Raw genomic sequence first — 26281 nt, 5'->3', positions numbered from 1 at the left:
GTTTTTCTGTCGAACCAGTGGATGAAGTTCTAACTCCATAGCTTTCCTCACATAAGGTCCGAAGAGACTTGTCCCTTATGAATATTTCAGCCGTACCAATTCCAGATGGGATTGTGTGGGATAGAGTTCCAGTTGATATTTACGGGCCTACTGAAGTCATTCAAATTCCACATGTTTTCAAAATTTCAATGACTGATGTAATTACACCTGTTATTTCTGATGACCGGGATGTGCAAACAGTTTTTTTCAATGCTTTCTGAGCTGCAACATTATACTGCATTTGAAAGTGATGATGTGTACACTAACACAAATAATTATAGGGGAAATGTTCTGTTATTATAATTGGGGACATTACTACCTGCACTGAGCAACAAGAAACAGATCGGTATTTAAATACACATAGTGGGAACACTGTTTTAGCTCCATCTGTCGGGAGCCCAAAGCATTATGTAGATAAATTTGCATATTTTTCTGGGCATGACATTACAAATGCAGAGTCATACTACTTCAAGTTACCACCTTCCAAAATTAGGAAGAATTTGCCAACAAACACTAAATTGATCTATTCAGATTCCTTTGTTTCCCCGACTTGCAGTTGAAGGGTACGGATACTGGAAGAATACTATTGATGTAAAAAGTGTATGGGGAACACAAGATTGGCAGATTCAGGGTAGGGAGGCTTTGTTTAAAGCATGCCATATTCCTGTTCAAATGATATTTTTAAATGACATCCTGCCTAGCGTTAGAAAAACAATGATGGAAATTAATGTGCCCAGTATCCTCACACCAGCCAAATACACCAATTGCAATCCTTCCTAAATGTCACAGAGAAAGAATTAGATGCAAAGGTGTGGCCAATGGACATATATGGGTGTCAGACACATTTTGTCAATTCCTCAGGGGATTTCATGATTAGCTGGCCAGACCCTCTGCTTTGTCTCGGGCCAAAACTCGGGTATAGTTACCACATACAGAGTGGGTAAACTGTGCCAACAATGGTTGCCGACAAACACCTTTGCAGCAGTTAAGGAACATCTTCATCTCCTTTCAGAGGAAATGGAGTTGCAGGATTTCTTGCTTTAGCTGTTGATAATGGCATGAATACTCTATCCAACAGAATATACACCCTTAGTAACAGTGTCATCTGCAATTGACATCAATCAGAATGACATGTCCATTCTCCATCATGGACAAAATCAGCTGCGTTCCATCATGCACTTAGGTTGGATGTTACAGAGTCCTATGGCTGCTTTCCATGGAAATACATTAACAGTAGTGACTTGTTTGATGCTTTTAATTTATCCAAGGAACAAAAGGTAATGGCTAAAAAGGGAAGCACGTTTCATCATGCTTCATATAGAAAAGTTAGAAAAGCTGCCTTTAACGGTTGCAGAATGTCCATTAACAGCATGGCTTGTACATGGCGTTATAAAACTGCCTATTTCCACCTTTCTTTTTACAAAATGCTTGAAACATCTTGCTGTGGGCAGACAGAAGTGGCTAGGAGATAGAAGAGTAGAAGTTGCTCTTTGAATACAAGTGTCTGAACAGCGAAACAGAGGTCTTTCTTAGCGGAAGCAAATGTGACACTGTTACAGTTAGTCATTCTATGATTTGCAAACAGGTGTCCCTTTATGGCCTCTGCAATGCGGGGGTCGCAAACTTGGCCTGTTTTCTAAAGGGTACTCCCCCCATCCCTTTGATTCATCCAGCATTTCATATACTTTCAAAAGGAAGCTATGTGGTCCTGAACGGACAGAGCTGTTGCAGTATAAGACCAGGAATTGCTTACGCAATTTCAGTCTCTAAGATTGTAACTTGTTGTGCACATGTTCTATTCCCGCCCACACAAGGGTTAAGAGTAGCAGAAATGTGGCCTCACATTGATACTACTAATGTGAATTATGACAAGCTGAGCAGACTAAAGGTGCGACTGTTCCAGAAACAAGTTGTATTGACATCGGCCAAAGAGACTAATGCTCGCCAGATAGCAAGAACCTCAGCCGAGATAGAATCCCTATTAAATACCAACATCCCCAAACACTTTGGAGAGCTGTTTTCCAGAATATTTAACGCCTTGAGCACTACAGGGATTGTGCACTTCTTTAATTTAATGTGCCCAGTATCCTCACACCAACCAAATTCACCAATTGCAATCCTTCCTAAATGTCACAGAGAAATAATTAGATGTAAAGGTGTGGCCAATGGACATAAATGGGTGTCAGGCATGTTTTGTTAATTCTTCAGTGGGTTTCATGATTAGCTGGCCAGACCCTCTGCTTTGTCTCGGTATTTGTGGCCTCACATTGATACTACTAATGTGAATTATGACAAGCTGAGCAGACTAAAAGGTGCGACTGTTCCAGAAACAAATTGTATTGGCATCGGCCAGAGAGATGAATGCTCTCCAGATAGCAAGAACATCAGCCAAGATAGAATCCCTATTAAATACCATGATTCCCCTGAGATGTTGAATTCTAGAGTCCATGCATAAAGGCTGCCAGAAATCACCTCTTACTGTTTGGGTATATGGTGAGGTACTGCTTGTGAGCCGGGAGGGTTGAGCCGACAGTTGCAACATGTTGTAGGAATGACACAGCCACATACAAACAATAGTGCTGTCATCCCTATACCAGCAGTCTCACCTAGGAGCGAGAGTCCAACTACAACAGTATATATACTGGGTCTGTGACCCTCTAAAAATCAGACACTTCTGGATCTACAACTGGACTCTGTCAGAAGGACTGCCGTGCTGCCCAAATGACTCAACTGGACGCTTTTCTGGAAGGACTGTTAGAAATGGAGTCTCTGGTTGACAGTCAGTTTGCACTCTGTCCAAGCAGGGAACCTCACTCTAGTCAGGGCAAAGGAGATACACACTTGGATAACCCCTGTTCACCCCCTTGGTAGCTTGGCACAAGCAGTTAGGCTTATCTCGAAGAAAATGTGTAAAGTATCTGTACCAACACACACGTTAATACAGTGAAAACACTACAAAATGGAAACCACACTAGTTTAGAACCATGGGTAATATTCATCTGAATCAAACAAGACCAAATTGACAAAAATCCAACATACACAAGTCAAGATATGAATTTTCAAAGTAAAAAGTGTCTTACACCACAGAAAACAGTGAAAACATTGATTTCAACACAAAGTACCTGGTTTGTGTCAAAAAAGAAGCCGCACAGGCGAGCAAGCATCGGAAAAGTCAGCAATGCGTTGATTCCTTAATCGCAAGTGGGGCCGTGTGTCTTTTGTTCTCCGGTCGGGTAAGCGCTACATCGTTTTCCTCTCCCGCAAGAGTGATGTATCTACTTTCGGACAGGGCACCTTGGATCCGCATAGGGTCACAATGATTTTGACGCCCAGCGACAATGGGTGAGAAATTCGGTCACATGGTGATGAAAATCACACTGCATGAGGTTTGCGTTGTTATCAGCAGCCGCAAGCCGGTGTTGCTTTATTTCTCCAGCCGCAATGCATTGATTTCAGCCGTAAAGTGGGTGGCGTGTCATTTTTCAGCCATGTTGCAGGTGGTGTGTCAACATTTTCCCTGCATGACTTCCTGTGCATGGATTTACAATCTTTTTCTACCAGCTTCACCTTTCAACAGCCCAGGGACTAGATGGGGCACAACTTGTCAGGGCAGGAGTCTCAGCAGAGAGTACAGGTGCTGGCAGAGGAAGTCTTTGATGGCCCTGAGACTTCAAAACTGGATGCAGGCTCAATCCAAGCCCTTTGAGATTCTTCTCAAGCAGGAATATACCACAAAGTCCTGTCTTGGTCCTCTTTCCCAGGCAGAAGTAGCGATCTTGAAGACATCTAACGTCTGGGGTTTTGGGTACACTACGTATACCCCTTTCAGCCTCTGAAGTAAGCAAACTTCAAGGGAAAGGCTCTGCATCTTACAAGATCCTGCACTGAGGGCAGGCACAGCCCATTCAGGTGTAAGTGACCACTCCTCCTTCCACTCTAGATCAGATGGCTCATCAGGATATGCAGGCTACACCCTGGTTGTCACTGTCTAGAGGGGATTCGTTAACAGCCCAACTGTCAGTATGACCCTGACAGAGGATACACAAGCAGGCAGAGTCACAGAATGGTTAGAGCAAGAAAATGTCCACTTTCTAAAAGTGGCATTTTCAAACTAACAACCAAAAAAAACACTTTCAGTACAATACGTATTTTTAAATTTGTGAGTTCAAAGACCCCAAACTCCACATCTCTATCTGCTCTCAAAGGGAAAGTGCACTTTAAAGATATTTTAAGGCAGCCCCTATGTTAACGTATGAGAGAGATAGGCCTTGCAACAGTAAAAATATAATTTGGCAGTATTTCACTGTGAGGACATGCAACGCACATCAGTACATGACCCGCCCTTAAGATATACTGCACCCAGCCCCTGGGGCTACCTAGGGCCTAACTTATGGGTGCCTCACATGTATCAAAAGGAAGGTTTGGGCCTGGCAAGTGGGTACACTTGTCAGTTCGAATTGGTAGATTAAAACTGCACACACAGACACTGCAGTGGCAGATCTGAGCCATGTTTACAGGGCGACTCATGTGGGTGGCACAACCAATGCTGCAGGCCCACTAGTAGCTGATTTACAGGCCCTAGGCACCTCTAGTGCACTTTATTAGTAAATCAAACATGCCAATCAGGTATAAACCAATCGCCAATACAATTTACACAGAGAGCATATGCACTTTAGTACTGGTTAGCAATGGTAACGTGCCCAGAATCCTAAAGCCAACAAAAACTGGTCAGAAAAATTAGGATGAAGGAGGCTAAAAGTTTGGCGATGACACTGCAAAACTGGCCAGGTCCAACAAACTGCTCTTCTGCTTGTTGCCCTGCTGTCTGCTTCTCCCTGACTCTGGTGGAAGGACTTTGCCTTCCCATAACAAGTGATCTGCAAGGGCTTGTCAGCTTGCTTCCTGATAAGTCGTCTCAGGACCATCAAAGACTTCACCTAAAAGAGAAAATCAATGCCTCACCACACCAGAAACATCCACGCAACACCTGTAACACAGGTGAAAAAAAATCAACTAACATCTGCAGAATCGACGCAGTGCCTGCTCCACTGCGATTACGTCATCACAGCGCGTCTGGATTTTCCACTCATCATCCCTGGCCGTCAATTTGTCATCAACCCTGAAATCAATGCAGTGCCTTTCAAGCGAGGAAACAGTCAAGGCATCACCTCCCCTGCGCAGTAAGGAACTCACACTGCTCTGCTGTTCTGGCACCTCACCTCCCCTGTGGCCCACATCGGCTTTGTTTTTGACGCATCCCATGAACTTTGTGCTAAAGAGATATGTCCATTTAATTCTATGGATTAAGACTTACCTAAACCTCTAAAAAGTAATATCTTGACCTTAGTCGTTTTGGTCTTGGTTTATTCAAATAAATATTATCTATTTTTCTACACTGGCGTGGAGGACTTTTTGTGTTGTTTTCACTGTGTCACTATAGAAGTTATTGCACAAATACTTTACACATTGCCTTCTAAGTTAAGCCTGCCTACTCCGTGCCAATCTACCGGAGGGTAGGCATAGGATAATTTAGGTTGTATTGTGTCCCCTACTTGGACAGGGTCATACCTCTGCTAACTAGACACCCAATTTCTAACAGTGGCAATATAGGTGAATTGCTCATTTTAAAACTGACTATAGTATGACCCCTGACATATTCAGAGAGGCTATAATCAGTGCTTTTATAGAATGAGATTGCTGCCATATTATTTCGCCACACTATGTGGCACCAAAAGGACTTTTGGATGTATTTATTTTTTACAGGGTAAGTCTATTTATGAAGTAACCTGTCCCATGGACAAGTAGATATTTTATTAAATTCCACAACAGAATGTTTTTTTAGTTCTGCCTTACCTGGTGTTTATTGGAAACGTAGTTTTCGGTTGATATGTTGAAGTTACTTGTGGCTGCTGTTAATAAGAAAGGAACAGCATATTCCTTGCCTCCATGTCCTTATGAGTTTTTGAAAACTTTCCTTTATGGTAGCTCGGAAATTTGAATCCTACACTTTACATGCATCGTCAAAGTGCCCTTTCTGCAGTCGCCACTCACAATAGAGGTGTAAATGTAGGAGTGGGGAAACTTATATACAAGTTTACCACGGCATAAGTGGCCCAGAAAGCATCAGCCTTTCAGATGTTCATATACCATAACAAGGCAGGAGCAACTCAAATACTAGATATTTATATCTTTACACAATGTCAACTGCCTTTGAAACTCTGCACCCTCAAAGCAGTCCTTTCTTTCCACAACTATTACTATTTTAGTTTCACAGTTATTAATGCCAAATTATTTACCTTACTGTAGAAGGCGGGCAATTTAACACTGCAAGGCCATTGGTGTTACAAACTATAACAAAGCATTGTGGGCCTGGCTTTTGAGGAAATTCACCTACATTACTAAATACTTTAGAGCAACAGGTCAAAACCCAGGTTTAGATTTGGGAGATCAACCATTATGATTACCTCATCCACGTCTATGTATAACTTTGTTATTTAAAACATCAGATAAAACAACAGATTCCTCCCAAGCAGTCAGTTTCCACCAAGAAATGATTACGTCCACCAAAAGGCAGCTACAAAAGTCCGCAAAACATGCTTACATTGGGAACCATTGCTATCATAACAGACCTGTGTGCCCACAACATCATGGGGACAATGATTTTAGAGAAGGAATTCCCAGACCAAAAATGCTCGCATCCTTATAAGTAAGCTCATTTCATCAACAAAAGTTTAGCACTCCGTTAATAGAAGCAGAGCATATATTTTTGCACCACCATATGGTTGATCCCCTTTCCTAATAACTGGAAAATTGAAGACTTTGTTAACCAGTAAACAGAAAACATTGAAAATATTTCTGGAAAAAAATAATTATTAAATAACTTGTTGAACAATACACTTCTTGTAGCAAAGAAAAATCTTTCTGTGAATAAATGTGTGCAAAAACACAGAAAACTCAGTTTCCTCTGCCTCTGTGCATTTGTCTTGCTTAAAGAAAAATGGGGCAAACACATTTTGACTCAAACTTAATCTTACCTTTGACATTGTAAAAGTGCAAAAACATGTATTTGCATCAGTTCCTATTATGCAAGCTGATCAAGTATTCAACTTATTTAGTGTGTTCCTCTTTTTACCCTTGTGCAAACATTTCTATGAATAATGGCATAATGTCTGCTCATCATCTAGAGTGGAGGTACGCAATGGTAGTCCAGGAGGGCCATTTTTCAAAGATATCTACATAACATGTACTTGTAGCAGACAGTAACACCTTGAGGGGTTTCTTGGCACTACAGATTGCTAGAAGACTTTTACTGATGCCTGCCACAGAGGTACTTATTTTATAGACCTCGGTATGGATGAAATGATGATTGTTATTTTATAGACATCAGAAAGAGACGCTGATTGGACTTCTCAGGGTTTTAAGCTGTGCCCCATAGGTCAAATACAGTTCTTAGCAGAGAATACATAAGTCCACTGAACCACCAGCCCAAACCCATGTAGAGTAATTCACACATAATTAATCTAATCTAAATTAATTTACACAGTCAGGAGTAATCCTGAAAAAACTAGAATGAACAGGCCGCCCTTTTATTGCACATGGAAATTGATTCTTTTACAAGACCATGGCTCAAAAAATGCTGGCATGTGGTTTCTGGTTACATCTTCTGCATGTCTCAATCTGTTCCACTTAGACACCCTACACTTCCGGAAAGAGGCTGGAAAGGCGATTGCTAACAAAAAAATAGATATGCGAGGCTGAACGGCTAGCTGTTGAACGTACGCACTTAGGAACCATTATGTACATATAGGTACATGTCTGTCTCCTTCTGTAAAACGAGTGCAGTCTGTAAAATGCAAAAATGCACTGATTAGTGTGTTGCATTACCTCTGAATTACCTGTTCTTCACACAACTAAGAACTCTGAGCACAGGGCTGTATCCAAAATACACTTATAAAAGGGCATCAATGTGCTCCATCTCCCTAGGACAATTTATTAGTCAGGGGATAGGGTGGACCTTTACACTCTCTGAATACTACATTTGATCTTCATGCTGCTCCTGACCAATCATGTTAAAAGGACTGGAATATTCAAATCGTCAAACAAAACACAGATGTTATGCAATATCCTGAATGTTATCCATTCATCTTAAAGCTTCGCAACTTTCACTCGCCACCAAATAAGGTTGCAATCACCCTACATTTGAAATCTATGGAGGATACCAGCTCCACATAAGACAAGTTCCCTTGCTACTAGTCTGAAAGCTTGTGTTTTCAGTCATTATACTTCCACTCTTTAGAACTTCCCAACCAGTTTGAATTAGTAAATAAGAATAATCAGTTGCGTAATCTACAATGATTTGGCGCCTATGCAGAATTTGATGATTGGTCTCTGAGAATTACCACATCTCACAGATATGCATTGGCCTTGAGTTGAAAGGGCCCCTTTTAACCATTGGGAGGCCCCTGAATGGTCACGCATTTTCCCCTCAGGGGATGCAGGGGTCTAGATTATGTCCTGAGAATAATAAATAATGTATTGTTTTTCTCAACCACTGTTCTTGAATTGACTTAACAGAACACACCAAAGCCACAGATATACAAGGTTAACAAGAATTACAAAATGCAACCACTAAATTTTCGAGATGCCAAAGATACCAGATCAATTAATCAAGTGTCATGGAAGCACCCATTCCACTGCAGACAGCATCGACCTTTTACTGTTGAGAGTAAGAGGTAATTGACACAAAACAAACAGCACTATAATTTCAAGTGTGTCTATGCTCTTTATGCTCCTGCACCTTCTTAACCACTTATTCTTAAACCCCTTATGATTGCATTTTATCAACATTAAATAAAGAGATGCTTACCTTGCTTCACATGTGATCACGACTGACATTTTTCCGCCAGGAACAATAATTACTGGTCCTCCAACATCTTGTGCTTCCATGTTAACTCCTCTTTCACCACAATCTCCCACATATACACTTTTGTATTCTGCTTTGGAATATTTGTCATGCGATTTTGTGGATTGTAAGGCGGTAGAATTCGCTCTTTGAGGTGGCAATGGGGATGTAACTAGTGAGGGCACCAGTGGGTTAGCAAGTCCTAAATGTAAAGGTGAAATGGTAGCACACCTAGTTACATATGAAGACAATAAGCCAAATGGAATAGCCCTTTCAAAAGGTGGGACCCTGGATGGAATTCCTTGTCGAAGGGCTTCATCACCAAAGACGTCAAACGATCCATCGTAATCTTTGAGGGATTTCTCACTATTATGCAAAGTGGACTGAGATAACGTTAATGCAGGGTGTTTCTCATCTTCTTTTGGAAGTTGAAATCTGAACTGATTTGCTTTTTCCATGTTTGCAAATTTGCAGGACATCAGCTTATGAGGTGCATCGCCTTTGTTCCTGAAACCAACAATTTGAATGACAAAATTTCAGATGATTTTTTCAAAGCAAAAATGAACACTGACAAAGCCAATAAGTTAGTGTTTTGTGAACTGCAAGATCCTTGCATACATTGACACAGATGACCTATACATGCAACTACGCAGAGCAGCAAAGCAACACAGATTGATGCACAAACAAACGCTCCTACAGCAGCTAAAGCATGTAGCCCTGCAGACAAAGAGGAGCCAATGGACACAGGCATAGAAGAACTCATGCAGGGAGACCACATAAAATACATTCATCGAAATACACAAATGGAAATGTATTATGCTGTAGCAGTCATATGGTTCATTAAAATAGAACTGGTGCAGAGACGGTGCTCAGAGTTCCTGGAAAAAAAACTCTAAATGGACAGTTATAATGTCTCCTTCATAAGACTTCTACAAATTATTCTAAAACACAGTTAAAGTGAAGTTATTGCTACTAAACAGGAACCACGAGAGATGTGCCAGTTCTGATTATCTGAGCCTGCACCTCAGCCATGCAAGCCATAACTCACATCTCAAAGGTAATTTTCACGACACTGAGATAATAATACCAATGAATAAATGGCATAAACACAGTATCAAAATGCAACACTTGCCCAAATTGTACAGCATTCACAGAGATATCATCTATAATGTTAATGTTATGATGCTGTAATGCCAATAATGTCACTTGTGATATCAGCTGTCACATCATGGGTCAGATCATGACAACTGCAATACCTTTAAAACAGTTTTTTAGCAAATTTGTAGACAGAAAACATGATGTAGACTTAGAGTTTGCTTAGAGCTATTATATATATATATATATATATATATATATATATATACACACGCACACACACACACACACACACACCTACTATAGGTTACAATTGTTTCATATTAAATAAAATGCAGGAAATACTTTTTGAATCATACAATGTTTTCTTTCCAAACACAGCAGAAACAAAGACGACTCCATTATCTTTATTGTTATTTATAAACAAAGGGATGAAAATAATACAGATAAATTGAAAAAAGTTTATGTGTGGAACAAAATGCATGCCTTATTTCTACTATCTGTTATAATTGCTAAGAAAATAAATTCTAAAAGACATCAGTGGCGGCCCGTCCTTTAGGGCGGAGGGGCCAGGCCCCCCCCCACCTTTTGCCCCTCATGAAGAGTGTCTGTCAGGCTGAACAAAGGCCAGCCTGAAAGACACTCTTCATTTTCAGCTCAGACAGCCAGGAGTGAGCCATGCGCGATTTGCGCAGACTCCTGGCTGCCTGAGCTGAACTTTGCAAACACAATGTTAATGTTGGTGTGAACAGAAACGTGGCTGATCTGTCTATAATTTATGACCGTCGGTCATATAAATTCAATTTTCAAGAACACATTTTCACTCACTTATTTTACCACTCTTATTGTTTAAAGTTAAGCTTCGCTGGGCATTTTATTCTACAGCTTCAAGGGTAGACGGATGCTCAGACACAAGCAAAATCCAGATGTAGACATGCTTATTAGATAATATTTTTCAGACGTGGTGAACTTTGTTTTTTCATTCTTTTAACCCAATTAATCTTGGAGGGAAAGATAACAATAGTCTTATAAATCAGACCCTGCCCAATACAATAGTCTAAACCTACTTTGTGGAACGTATGTCTTCCATCCTGTTACTTATCAATACGGGCTTTCACTAGCACATATTGGCCATAGCACTAGGTCTCTCCTAGAGGTTAGCTGACCACTGTTCTGGAACTATTCAGCGAGCCATTACCAAGTTAATCCACCAATCGCTCATCAGTCAAGTCCTCCTGTGTCTTGCAAGCTGTCAGCTAAGCAACTGTAAGTCTACAAGTCTCTGGCCATGCCAATTCTCTTTATTAGTCAAGCTAATAACGTGGGCAGTTGATTTCTAAACTACAGCATCACATAATCATAGATCCGGAACATTAACTGTAGGTACCTACATCACCTTTCAAATGCAGGGGACACACATTTACCAGTTGGCATAAGGTGAGCTGAAAGACCCTTTTCATTATTGGTCAATGAGTCTAGCCGTCTCCCCATTTCATACCTGAAATGTTATATAATGGTTTGGCATGTAACACAAAACCCAAGGACCTTTTACGCCTCTCAGAAAATCTGTCCAGTAGATTCATATTTTAGCACCAGAATACTATAAAACTAAACAGGAAGTATGTGTTGAAACTTAAAACATTAGTTATGTAACACAATGATTAAGTTCACACGCACCAATGAATAGCACAAAAGAATCAGATTAATAATTGCTATGAAAACCAAAAAAAGTTGAGAACTCGCTATAAGGTCACTGTGACTCGCCCAACACCTAATTTGCCAGTGTGCTTTTAAAATTGATTAATTTGGTCCTAAATTACTGCCTGATTGCACTGCAAACCCTTTCTTGCAATGTTCAAATTACCAAATGCTGTTATTCTTTATTATTTTATCAATCTTTTATGATTTGAATAAAAGTATATTTATACTCAATGATAATTAAATAGAAAAACTTTATGAGCAATGATGCAATGTAGCAACAATACACACTGTTAACTTAAAGAATCAAATCTATGTAATCTTGGGCGTCCAAGTAGGGCATCCTTCTAGGTTACACTGACTAAGATCCTGTCTATAGTCATCATTTTTAAATGAAGTTTAACTTGACTATTTGACCTTGAAAATTAATCTAAAATGAGAAGCACTAAGATTGTAGTTATTTTGAGAACAGAGGAAAAAAGACTCATTGGATAGTGATATACTTATTCAAAACATACATAGTTTATTAAACATGAACAATTAATAGCAAATAACTATGTTGGGCTTCATTTAGAAGGTATTGGTTGCAGTAACTACCCATCTATTACCAGTAAGTGGACTACTTTGTTATGTACCTAAAATGGGTATTCTTTATTTGTTGGGCCCTAGACAGGGGCAGTGTTAAAAGGGGGATGCTGAGTAAGCAGTTGTTTGGAGGTAGATGCATCATTTCAAGAGTCAACTCAACCACTTCCTTGACCACTGCCTTTGTATCCACCTGTGGTGTAGGGCTTTGGGGCCTGTTCCTCTGTGCTAGAACTGGGGTTTCAGAGTGTGCCCCCTGTACAAGTAGGAACCACCACATCTAGTCAGGGTAAGCTAGACACACACTTAGAGTTAACCTCTGCTCACCATCTGGTAGCGTGGCCCAAGCAGTCAGGCTTATCTAAAGAGGCAATGTGTAAAGTATTTGTGCAACACACACAGTAACACAATGAAAACACCACAAAAGGTACTCCAAACAGGTTTGGAAAAATAGATATGTGTATGAATAAACCAAGACCAAACAGACAAACATCCAATCAGTAGAAGACAAGATATGATTTTTTTTAAAATAATCCAAAAATAGTGCTTATAAGTCAGAAGAGAAGGGATACTTGAGGTCACGCCAGACCGGGGTAAAATCAAAGTTTACAAAACGCACACAGGGTCAGCTGAGAAAGTACCTTGGCTGGAAAAAGCGTCAAGAATACGATGCACAGAGGAGGACATGCGTCACTGTCGGTCAAAGATGTAGGCAATGCATCAGTTCTGAGCTGCGCAGCATCGAAGATCAGGCAGTGTTAGGAGTCAAGGCGATGCATTGTCGTGGAACCAATGGGTTGGAGCGAGGTGTTGGCACAGAGCCGCTCAAGGTAAAACATGCGTCGGAATCCAGGGACGATGCACTCTGTTGGCAATGCGGTGTCCACGGCTCGGGCAGCAGCAGTGACGCGTCGTCAACAAGAGGAAATGTGTTGGTTACGAATGGCGCAATGTTGTTGATTTTCTTGAGTTGCAGAGAGAAACTCACTTCCAAGGACCCAGGACTGGACTGGCACCAACTGGCAGAGCAGGACTCGCAGTACGGAGTCCAGATGCTGGCTGCAGGCAGTCTTTGATGTCCCGGTAACTGCACAAGAACAGGGGGCAAGCCAACAAACCCTTGGAGTCAATCTGGGCTCGGATGAGAGGGGTACAGTCCTTCCTCAGCAGGGCAGAGATCAGCAGGGTAACTCATCAAAGCAGAGAGCAATCCTTGGAAAGCAGTCCAGCAGAGTGGCACTCCTTGTTAACTCTCACAGGTACGGTAGTGTAATGACTTAGTAGGGCCGGAGGCCCAGTACTTCTACCCAGTTCTGTCTTTGAAGTGGGGGTGACTTCAAGGAAGGGTATTTGAAGTGCACAGATGTCTTTCCTTTCTTCCTAGCCCTGGCTCTAGACTATCACTAGGGGCTAATCAGCCAATTTGTGTGGAGACAGGTTCTCCCTATTCTGGTATAGGAGTCCACTCCCCTCCACCCTTATTGCCCATGAAGAGCGATCAGGATGCAGATAAGTACTCAGAAACACCTACCCTTCCTGGGTTTGTAGCACTCAGGATGGAATGCACAAAGTGTAGCTGTCACACAACCCAGATGTGGATTGGAGATAGGCTGCAGGCAACCAGAGCAGAGAGATGCCCACTTTCTAAAAGTGGCATTTCTGAAATAGTAATGTTAAATCTGAGTTTACCAGTAAAGAGTATGTATCAATATAATTCCAATGATATCAAACAATGAATCTACTCCTTTTATTGCGAGGTGAACAAATACCCTCTCTTGACTCAGAAATGCCCATGCAGACTCTTCATGGCAGTTTCTAAAGACAATATTGACTAACTGCCGAAACAGAGAGAAAAACACTGCAGACTGCACCTCAGCCCTACACGACCTGCCTCTACGGTTTTTCTCACATCCTGTTCACAGACAGGCCTGTATATACAATTCAGTACAATACTTAACTTGCAAATTTACAGATTAACATGGAACACACTCAAAACCATGTGACCCCATAACCTTGAATTCCTAGGTTAAGACATTACTCACTCTCTATTATTCATTTGACAAACGTTTATGACGTTTTTTGACCTATGAATGTGTATGTACTCTTTTGTAAATGTTATTTATTTGAAGCCTGTGCTGACGGCATCATGGGTCCAAAATTGCTGAGTGTTTGGAATTTGGCTTCTTCCCTGCACCCATTGTAATTCGTGCACCTGTGTGCTTTGGTCTAATTAAGTTATGTGCCCAGTATCTAATCAGTCCGCGATCTGTTTTTTTAGGCACAGAGAGCGAGGCGGGGACCTGTGTGCAAATTTCATAAATGCCTGCAGGTTAGTCAGACGTGAGTTTGCCTTTAATAGATGACCCTTTTGTGTTCCTTACTCCTCTACATCCTTGAATTAACCTTTCAAGTTCCTTGTGTCTGTGTGACTGTTTAGCCTAAACTGCTTTTTGACTGAACAGCTGTGTAGCCTCTACTGATGCCTGATACTGCACAAAGTTTTCACATTTCATATTCGCAGTAATGCTTTATTTTTCACATTTCCTACAACAATTTCTAACCAAGAATTACAATTTAAAAGTGTATTAAGGAACTCCCAAGGTTAGCCGATGAGAGCTGTAGGCCTCACAGTAGTGAAAATTGAATTTGGCTGTTTGTCACTAACAGGACATGTAAAAAAACCAACTTTAAAGTATATGCCCTACCTTTTATTTACATAGCATCCTGCCCTATGTGATAACTAGGGCCTACCTTAGAGGAGATTTATATGTACTTTAAGGGGAGTTTAAGGCTTGGTAAGGAGTTTTAAATGCCAAGTGGTAGTAAACTGCACACACAGATTCTGCAGTGATAGGGCTTGACATATTTAAAGGTCTACTTAAGAGAGTGGCACAATCAGTGCTGCAGGCCCACAAGTAGCATTTAATTTACAGGCCCTGTGTATACAGTATACCACTTTACAAGTGACATACAACTAAATTAAAAATGGCAATTAGGTACATGCCAATCAAACCATGTTTTACGGAGCGAGCATATGCACTTTAGCACTGGTCGGAAGTGGTGAAGTGCTTAGAGAGTCCTAAGGCCAATAAAAACAAATTCAGCAAAAAGTGGAGGGTAAAAGGCAAAAAGTCTGGGGTGGCCCTGCAGATAGGGCCATTTCCAAAACTCCTGAATGGGCTTATGCTATTGGAACTCCTGAATGCTGCTGTGTTGCTGACGTTTTTGCACTAACCTCTAGTCTATTGGTGCTGAAAACACATTTCAGCAGGTACAGATTGGAGCGCTCCTGGTTTTAGTGGTATGTCTTTCTTTATCTTTTCGAGGCACTGTGTCCACATGGGGCACGAACAGATGCTCATTGTCAAAGGGGAAAATGATCAGGTGGTGTTGAACTTCTGGGTGAAATCCAAACACCAAAAAGCAAATCATGTTAATGGAGAGTTCTAGTGCTAACCTCTTTGGAAGCAGTATCAGCCGCATTGAACGCAAAGAATATATGAAATCAAATATTTTGTTTTCTTGGATTAGTTCTATACCTCATTTAGGAGATTCCTCAGGGACATATTGAACTAGCTGCTCCACCTTCTCTCAATAATACCTAAAAGGTCTAGGATGAGGCCTATCTAAATGATACTGCACTGTCTCCCCACAATGACAAATTACTCAACAGCATCTAACTTTCCATTTTCTTCGTTTGGAGGTGGTACATATGCCATGCTCTACGTAAACACTTTCTTAAGAGCCATATTGACAACCGTAAAGTCTGGTGGGGCATGATCCTCAAAGTAGATTGGGTCATCTGTGACTGCTTTGTATTTTTTTCCATCTATTGTGTGTGTGACCACATGGGCCTTGACCAGCACATTAAAGTTCTTGGTTGTTGACCTAGTCACATGACAATGCATAGGCATGATTTACACAAACCTTTCAGTCCGGGATAATGTCTTGATAAGAAAGTCTCCCGCCACAACAGAGATAAATCTTGTTGTGATCAGCTGCTCTGAAAATAACAACATAGTAGGCTGCAGTGTCACTTGATGAGAAAGAAAGCAGGTTCTGTGGCTCCTGAAGCTCTGAGGTAGTTAACCATCAGAAGAAAACGTGTCTCTCTCCAAAAAAAAGGAAAAGAAAATAATGTAGGTGTAGGAAGTTGGCTCTGTTTATACTATTTCAAAGTAAGAAATAGTGTGCACAAAGTCCAAGTGTTCCCCTTAGAGGTAAGATGGTGGCAAAAGTGGATAATTCTAATGCTCTATTTTGTGGTAGTGTGGTCGAGCAGTAGGCCTATCAGAGGGTAGTGTTAAGCATTTGTTGTACAATCACAGGCAATAAATGAGGAACACACACTCAAAGACTTACTCCAGGCCAATAGGTTTTTATATTGAAAAATATATTTTCTTTATTTTAAGAACCACAGGTTCAAGATTTACAGTTAATACTTTAAATGTAAGGTACTTCACTTAAATACTTTAGGAACTTTGAATCAAAACAATATCATGTACACTCTTTGTAAAAATGGCAATAAGCTATTTTCAAAGTGGACACTGAAAAAAATCAACAGTTCCTGCGGGAGGTAAGTAAAGGTTAGATTAGGAGGTAAGTAAAACACTTACAAGTCTCAGTCCTGGGGCATAGGCAGCCCACCACTTGCAGCTCAGGGCCGGTCAGGTGCAGAGGTCAAAGAGGTGCCCAAAACACATAGGCGCCTATGAAGAACAGGGGTGCTCTGGTTCCAGTCTGCCAGCAGGTAAGTACCTGCGTCCTCGGGGGGGCAGATCAGGGGGGGGTTTTGTAGAGCACTGGGGGGGACACAAGTAGGCACACAAAACACACCCTCAGCGGCACAGGGGCGGCCGGGTGCAGTGTGCAAAGCAGGTGTCGGGTTTCAGGTAGGAAACAATGGAGGGACCTGGGGGTCACTCTAGCGGTGCAGGCAGGCCACGGGGGGGTTGGGGGTTTCGGGACAGCCACTACCTGGGCTAGGCAGAGGGTCACCTGGGGGGGGTCACTCCTGCGTTGAAGTTCGGTTCCTTCAGGTCCTGGGGGCTGCGGGTGCAGAGTTGGTTCCAGGCGTCAGGTCCCTTGTAACAGGCAGTCGCAGTCAGGGGGAGCCTCTGGATTCCCTCTGCAGGCGTCGCTGTGGGGGCTCAGGGGGGTCATGTCTGGTTACTCACGGGCTCGCAGTCACTGGTGCGTCCTCCCGGAGGTGTTGGTTTTCTGCAGGTCGACCCAGGGGCATCGGGTGCAGAGTGTAGAGTCTCACGCTTCCGGCGAGAAATGTGAAGTCCTTGGAAGTTGCTTCTTTGTTGAAAAGAAGTAGCTGGTTTTGAACAGGGCCGCTGTTCATGGGAGTTTCTTGGTCCTGTAGTCCAGGGCAGTCCTCTGAGACTTCAGAAGTCGCAGGTCCCTGTCGGATGCGTCGCTGGAGCAGGTTTTCAAAGTTCGAGACAGGCCGGTTGGGCTGGGGCCAAATCAGTTGTCATCTTCCTCCTTCTCTGCAGGATTGTAGGTCAGCAGTCCTTCTTTCTTCAGGATGCAGGAATCTGATTTCCTGGGATCTGGGGAGCCCCTAAATACTGAATTTAGGGGTGTGTTTAAGCCTGGGAGGGCAGTAGCCAATGGCTACTGTCCCTGAGGGTGGCTACACCCTCTTTGTGCCTCCTCCCTGTGGGGAGGGGGGCTCATCCCTAATCCTATTGGGGGAATCCTCCAAACCCAAGATGGAGGATTTCTCAAGGCAGGGGTCACCTCAGCTCAGGACACCTTAGGGGCTGTCCTGACTGGTGGGTGACTCCTCCTTGTTTTTCTTATTATCTCCTCCAGCCTTGCCACCAAAAGTGGGGGCTGTGGCCGTAGGGGCGGGCATCTCCACTGGCTGGGATGCCCTGGGGTGCTGTAACAAAAGGGGTGAGCTTTTGAGGCTCACCGCCAGGTGTTACAGTTACTGCAGGGGGAGGTGAGAAGCACCTCCACCCAGTACAGGTTTTGTTCCTGACCACAGAGTGACAAAGGCACTCTCCCCATGTGGCCAGCAACATGTCTGGTGTGTGGCAGGCTGTCAGAAACTGATCAGCCTACACTAGAAGTCGGTAGGTATTCAGGAGGCACCTCTAAGAGTATTTTACAATAAATTGCACACTGGCATCAGTGTGCATTTATTGTGCTGAGAAGTCTGATACCAAACTTCCTAGTTTTCAATGTAGCCATTATGGAACTGTGGAGCTCGTGTCTGACAAACTCCCAGATCATATACTCTTATGGCTATACTGCACTTATATGTCTAAGGTTTTGCTTAGACACTGTAGGGGCATAGTGCTCATGTACATATGCCCTCAACTGTGGTATAGGTGCACCCTGCCTTAGGGCTGTAAGGCCTGCTAGAAGGGTAACTTACCTATGCCACAGGCAGTGTGAGGCTGGCATGGCACTCTAAGGGGAGTGCCATGTCGACATAAGACATGTCGGCATAAGACATGCTGCAGCCCTTAGAGACCTTCCCTGGCATCAGAGCCCTTGGTACAAGGGGTACCAGTTACAAGGGACTTACCTGAGTGCCAGGGTTGTGCCAATTGTGGAGACAAAGGTACAGTTTAGGGAAAAAACACTGGTGCTGGGGCCTGGTTGGCAGGGTCCCAGCACACTTTCAATCATAACTTGGCATCAGCAAAGGCAAAAAGTTAGGGTGTAACCATGCCAAGGAGGGCATTTCCTTACAGTAGGTACAAATCATGTACCTTGGCCTAATTTCCACTGGCAGCAAATGTTTGAATTGAGCTACAAATCTGCACAGGATTATTACTCCTTAAAAGAGAACTTTGGTGACACAAAAATTGAATTTATAAAGAAAGAAAAGTAATCAGATGTTAGTCGAAATAGGGTATGCACTACTGATCTGGCAACATGGAGAAAAGGAAATATTACCAAGGGTGAGGGCATTGCAAGTGCTTGGGCCTCATTGTTCAGAGCTAGGGCACGTGCTCGGGTCTAACAAAAATTAAACAGATGCAACTAGTTAAGAAAAAGGCAGCCATCGGTACTCACAAACGTAATGACCATATCTTCACAAAAAATAAGGCTGTGCCAAGCTTCTATTGACAGCTGTAAGAGCAGATATCCTCAAGGTTGAGAGAGAATAACCCTTACCTTCGTATAAACTTTCCCCAGATGGTCATGAGTAGGACTGGACGCTTTTGCTCTGGAGCATAAAGCATTCTCTTGTCGGAAGACTTCGGATGGGAACATTGGGTTTTAATTTTTATTTGGGTAGTGTTAGAAATGGGGTCGTTGGTATGGCAGTCAGGTTACCCCCTGCCCAAGCAAGGACCCTCACTCCAGTCAGGGTAAGTCACACACAATGCAAATTATCCTGTGCCCACCCTCTAGTAGCTTGGCACTGAGCAGTCAGGCTTAACTTAGAAGGCAATGTGTAAAGTATATGTGCAATAAATCATACAATAACACAATATAGCACCACAAAAATATACCACACAGTGTTTAGAAAAATATATAATATTTATCTGGATAGTTGCAGGTCAAAACGATCAAAGATGCAATAAGTAAATGTAGAGATATCACTGAAAAGTGATATACAGTGTCTTAAGTCTTTTAAAAGCTAACAAAGTCTCTTTTTAGCACAAAGTACCTGGTTCGCGTGAAAAATCTCCACAATGGGCCGCAGAAGAAGAGAAGCGTGGAAACAAAGGGGGTGTGCGTCGATTTCTCGGGATTCACACAGTGATGCGTCGTTTAGTTTCCACGCAGGGACGGCTGTGCGTAGATTTTCGGCACTCGGTTTGGGGATCCTCGCCAGGTTGCGGGGCTTTCAGACGCCCTGGTGTCTGTGTGTGGAATCCTGGGCTTGTGAAGCGGAGTCACAAGCGCTGCGTCGTTCTGGTGGGCGTTGCGTGGAAATTTCTTCCCCACGGCAGGTGCTGCGTCGTTTTCCCCTCTGGAAGTCGGGCCGCGTCATCTCAGGTCGGCTGTGCGTCGATCCAGTGGGCCGTGTGTCGAAGGTCCGGTTGCAATGCAGGCTCCGCATCGATCTCCCCCTTGCGAAGTCGGGCAGCGTCGTTCCAGTTCGGCGTGCTGTGAATTTCTCACCGCGGGGCAGGCTGTGTGTCATTTTAGCGAGCTGTGCGTCGAATTTTCGCCACACAAGGAGTCTAGTTGCAAGAGAGAAGTCTTTTTGGTCCTGAGACTTAAGGGAACAGGAGGCAAGCTCCATTCAAGCCCTTGGAGAGCACTTCTTCACCACAGCCAGGGAGCAGCAAGGCAGCAGGGCAATAGTAAGGCAGCAGTCCTTCACAGAAAGCAGTCAGGTGAGTCCTTTGGGCAGCCAGGCAGTTCTTCTTGGCAGGATGCAGGTTCTGGTTACAAGTTTCTTCTCCAGGAAGTGTCCAAAAGTTGAGGGAGGCAGGCAAAAAGTTAGGGGTGACCACCCTAAGGCTGTCAGGTCTAACAGATAGTAAATATAAATACCTGGGATGGAAACATTGGGTTCTGTGTTGTATGTTGGAAATTTTGAATGTTGGGGTGGAATGGAGGGTATTCTGGAAGAAGGAATGTGGTCATTTGATTTTATGCTGGACGTTGGTGAAGATGTACTGTGTTGTGTCTTCTTGATTAAACACACATCTTCTTTAGTCCTGTATGTTTTTTTTTTGGACTAAACAATTGGCGACGGGCTCAGACACCTGCTACTTTGGCTCAGCACAGGTGCGGTGTCGAACTGAGGAGCAGTTTCGGCTCCATCGAACCTGTTTATTCGGAGAGGAACTCGGTCTTCGTTTTGCTGTCTTCTACCTTTGGAGGTCGACGAGTCGGTTCTTGTTACCGGCGAACACCCTGTTTGGATGGGGGCTCCTGCTGGAAACTGTTAAAGCGGTCGGGCAGCTTTGTTTGACAAGCCGGGCTGCACGACGTGTTGCACCATTGTATTGGGATCTTTATGGATGCCACTGCTGGAGACTGTTCATACGGTCGCGCAACTTGGAAATCTTTGAAGGGCATCGGGAATCTCCTGTATATCTTCATTTAGAAGATTTGTTATGGAAACCTTACCTTTGCGTCGTGCTTTTCAGGGTTTTTGTTTTGTGGATCCAGGAAGTTTTTTCTTTTTTTTTTCTTTTGTCATAACACTTCCTGTTATAGAAAGTGTTGTAGGACTACAAGGAAGTCATCGTAAGGTAGTGTGGAAATCTTACCTGTTTGAAGCTACGTTCTACTCTTCAGTCTTCAAGAAAGTTTTTTTTTGTTTTTATTTTTATTCACTTACTGTGCTGAAGAGTGGTAGTGCAGCAAAGAAGTCAGGTAACGTGAGTAGTACATTTTCTTTTTTTCTTTTCCCGAATTTTTGTGGAAAGAATATTTTTTTTTACTACAATTTTCACTTTGCTTGAAATACAAACTATGCAACTAAGAGTACTATTTTTCTGATTTGATAATAACTGTTTTATGGACCTTTTTGTGCATGTTTATTTATTTGGTTAACGGAGGATACAATGCAGTTTGAACCGCCTGCAAAGTTTTTACAATGCAAAGGGGATCTGCCCATGCCATGGTCAAGATGGAAAGAAGAGTTTCTGACTTATTTGAAGGTAATTGATGATAATCTTATGTACCAGGAAAGGAAAAAACATTTTACTGCATTGTTTAGGTTCAGAAGGACAAATGGTGTTCAGAACTATACCTCAAGTTACCTTTCAAGGACAGTCTGATGGGGAGGTGGATGTGTTTAAGGAGGCGTTAATGAGATTAAAAAAAAAATAGGTTTAAACCAACTTCTAGCATTGCTTTGAATAGATTTACATTTTATACAAAAGTACAGCAATCTGATGAAACGTTTGATGAATTTCTAACTGCATTGCGAGGACTGTCAATGCATTGTAATTTTGGAGAGATGACAGATGAGATGATACATGATCAGATTATTGTGCATGTTAAAACTAAGAAGGTTCAAGAGCAGTTGAGGGCAATGGGTGATCCTAAGTTACAAGATGTTATTACCATGACAAAAGCTTTAGAACAGTCTGAAGTGTGGGTAAAGTCTGTACAGGAGTCTGAGAAAATTGGGACTAAAGATTCAGAAGTGGTGGGGTGTGGCCGGCAAGATGGCACTAGAGGAGTGCTCTTGGCCCCATATCCGGCATCCTGCATGATCCTGCCACCCTGGACCCCCGGCAGACGGGTCCTGGAGGCCCCTGCGACAGAGGGGAGGACGTGAGGAGCACCAAAAACTGGTACAGGTGCCTCGATCGCACTGTGGGCGAGCGCGTGAGAAGTGCGCCTGACCCCAAGATGGCAGCAGCGATTGCGGGCGCAATCCGAAAATCAGTCAAAGTCAACTGATTGAAGCAGTGGAGAGGCGCAACCTAGGGGGAGTGATCCTGTCAGGGGGCCTTCGTGGTGTGGACCCAGTTGTGTTTTGGTGCTGCACCCACCCTCGTGCCCCCCCTCCCCATGCATGGAGCTGGAGGTGGGCCCTCCAACAGGCCTTGAGGCGTACGGAGCTGCGCTGAACTTACAATGGTAGTTGGAGACTGTCGCTGGGCTAGTTCTGGGGGTGTACCCTTCCTACGGCGGTGTTCTGACTGGGTGGCCCTCTGTTCCCTCGCTCCTGGAGTGCGAGACTGGCTGGTTGTGGGACGGCCAAATTGAGCCGAGAACGACGCCTGCGCTGCTACTGCCTGTGCCAGTGTTCGCCCTGAAGTGGCCCTGCAAGAGTGAGGCAGTTAGAGACCGAGCGGTGGTGCGTGGTGAGGGCACGGAGTTCGACCATTTGCACTGTGCCTGGAAGTGTGGTGCACAGCAATGGGAGTATTCGCTTGTAGCAGGCGCTTCATCAAGTGTGCACCATGGGTAAGGACAGAGCGAATAAGGGAACGCAGCAAACATGGATGGATCAATACACAGCGCAGAGTTCAGGAGCGAGTCTGCAAAAAGATCCCCCTGCCCCCTTGGAGAAGGGAGCGGAGCCCACTGGGGCTCAAATCCTGGCTGCTATTGAGTCATCTAGTCGGGCAATGCAAACTCAGATTGCGCCCATAGTGGTCAATGTAAACCTGCTGACAGCCGATTTGAGGGTAGTGGCGGAAAGATCGGTGGCCACTGAGCAACAAGTGACATGCATGCAGTCTGATGTTGACACGCTTAAGGCCTGGGCGCCCATCCTCAAAGCTAAAATGGCAAACTGGAAGCGCATGCCAAGGATGTGGAGGAAAGGGCGAGGCGTTGTATCCTCCGTATAGTGGGCTTCCCCGAAGGAGTAGAGAGGGCGAATGTTGAGGCCTTCCTAAAAGACTGGATCTGTAACTCATTGCCTGATGCACCCTTGTCGGCTGTGTTTGTGGTGGAGCGTGCACAGAGAGCCTTAGCACCACCGCCGCCAGGGGCCCCTCCACCAACGGTCATAGCCAAGGTCGTTAACTATAGAGACCGCAACGCAATTTTGCAGGAGGTGCACAAACATGGGGATAATACATTTGAGAATCACAGCATCTGCTTCTTTCCTGACTACACCAGGGCGGTGCAGCTCCAAAGACAGTCAGATGCCGGTGTTAAACGTAAGCTAAAAGAACTGGGCTATACTTATATGTTGTTGTATACAGCCAAGTTGAAGGTTCTTCATGTGGGCCGCTCACATTTCTTTCAGTCTCCTGAAGCAGGGTTGGACTGGTTGGAGCGGAATGACGGGAGAGGAACACCGGAATCCCTGCATGGGGAGAGTGGTGGGACAGCCAGAGGGACAACGGAAGTGCATACTGCAGGGCGCAGAACTACGAGGCACCATAGTGCCGGCTGTGGAAGCTGAGTGATTGTTCACTCGGACGGTACTCTGAGTCTTGAGCGTAGGAGACAGGAGCGTGAGAAGGCTAAACTGTTGGTACAAACTGTCACATCGGAGGCGTCCTTGTGCTCCAGATCCCCCTGTGTCACGGATGGTTTGTCTCCAGAAGGGGAAGCTGAGGACACCTGAGTGATTCACTGGACATTCCGTTGTGGTTGGAGTCAAGTACTTTGGTTCTGGGTTGATGCTTGGGTCTTCCCTCTGTTGGCTTTCCTCTTGCCCTCTGGCCCTTTCTCTCTACTGCTGCCTTTAGGTGCTGGGGATGCCGGGGTCCGGGTTGGTAGCTGGTCTGGGCCCGTGGCGGAGTGATTAGCCTGTGATACCCCCGTTAGTTCACTCTTTGGGAACAGTGTGTGTGCGGGCCGGACAATTGGTGTGTGTTGGGAGTGTTGCAGCGTAGTCCGGACCTGAATCTGGCTATCGAGCGGGAGCGGCAATTGTTCCCCACTTCTGGGCACTAGAAGTGATAGCGGGGTACACACACGATTGGGCAGACTCTAGTTGTGGGAGGTGTTTACCTAGGGTGGGATGGGGGAGTGTTATGTGGGTTCTAGCTGGAAATGGCATTCTGTTTTTGACACTGTGAACACTGTGGGCATTCTCCTGTTGAGAAGGCATCAGATCATCAGGTTAAGCATGCGCCGTGCCGGGGGGGGGGGGCCTGCATGTGGGTGGGGAGGGGGCAGTCGAGAACTGTAGTGGACCAGGTGGAGTGGAACAGAATATGGTGGGTACCCGGACACGCATAGTTACATGGAATGTTAGAGGATTGAATTCCTTTATGAATCGCTACAGAGTACATACAGATCTTAAGCGGCTTGGCATACTTATTGCTCTCCTACAAGAGACTCATTTGATAGAAAATGAAGCGCAAAAAGTGCAGAACAAGTAGAGGGGGCAGTTTTATTCAGCAACCTATTCCCCCTACGCTGGGGGGGGGTCTCTGTTTGGATTGCTCCAGGGACTACCTTTACGTGAACAAGTCTAAAAGCGATGTGCAAGGCCGATGCATATTCTTACACAGTGTATTAGCCAGGAGCTCTGTCTTTTGACTATTTATGCCCCTAGCACTAATGCTGAGGGGTTCTATCATCAGTTCCAACATGAATTATTATCTTACACTGAGATGCCCATTTTGTGGGATGGAGATTTTAATTGTGTCCTAGACGGAGTACTAGATAGGGACCCGCCAAAGATGAACACTAAGATGCATATGACTGCCAAATTGCAGAACGGTTATGAGGAATTTACACTTTGTAGATGTGTGGAGAGAAATGCACGCCACCTCTAGAATATTTTCGTGTTACATGCACACCCATGGGGCTTACAGCCGCCTGGATAGATTTCTCCTTGCCAATGACTGATCACTTGACGCCGAGTTGTTTAGCACGTCCGGTTCTTATCGGACCATGCCCCTCTCCTTTTGGAATGCGAAACACACATACCCAAGTCTGCCATCCCCCTGTGGCGCCTGCGTCCGGACCTACTAGGTGATCCTAAATATAAACAAGATCTTCAGGGTGTGCTGAATGCTTATTTTAGTACAAATTGGGGTATGGCTACGGCCCGAGGCATCGAATTGCAGGCAGTGAAAGCCTCAGTAAAACGTATGGTATCAGGAAGCGCTTGGACCAGGAGCTCACACAGCAGGAAGACGTACTGGCAGCCTTACAGGACCAAGTAGATAATGGTGATGCGTGGGAGTCGGATTGTCTTGAGGTGCGAGGCAGAATTTTGGACCTCTGGGATAGACTGGATAATTATGTCCGCCAGAAGTATAGGCAGCGACTGTTTCGGGAGGGAGACCGCTCAGACGTATGTTGGCTTGGCTCCTCCGGCAGGAGTGTCCCATTCCCATCATCCAGATGCTCTGCGGTCCTTCTGGAAAAAAGATTTTAGGACAGCTACGGATGAATTCGCGCCTGCGAGAGCACCTGCAGAATATTTATACCACACCATGGAGTGTAGGTGTGACCTGGATACGAGAGTACCTGGATGGTCTCCGGATGCCTCACCTTACGGAGGCCCAGACGGAGGAATTGGAGGGGGAGGTTTCTTTGGACGACCTGGTGGAGGTGTTGGGAGGTATGGCGTCTGGGAAAGCACCTGGTCCT

The 26281-nt window shown here is 44.2% G+C and overlaps 1 protein-coding gene across 1 annotated transcript in view; it reads right to left on the bottom strand.

Moving 5' to 3' along the window:
• MOV10L1 (Mov10 like RNA helicase 1) overlaps positions 1-26281 on the bottom strand; it is a 933047-nt gene that overhangs the window by 751353 nt on the left and 155413 nt on the right. Inside the window, exon 7 of the mRNA XM_069227566.1 lies at positions 8906-9448. Coding sequence (XP_069083667.1) covers positions 8906-9448 — 543 coding nt within the window. The remainder of the gene's footprint in view (positions 1-8905; positions 9449-26281) is intronic.

This window comes from Pleurodeles waltl, chromosome 4_1 (assembly GCF_031143425.1).
Source record: "Pleurodeles waltl isolate 20211129_DDA chromosome 4_1, aPleWal1.hap1.20221129, whole genome shotgun sequence".
Lineage (NCBI taxonomy): Eukaryota > Metazoa > Chordata > Amphibia > Caudata > Salamandridae > Pleurodeles > Pleurodeles waltl.
The sequence above is the reverse complement of the archived record's forward strand: the minus strand, read 5'-3'. Positions and strand labels throughout refer to the sequence as shown.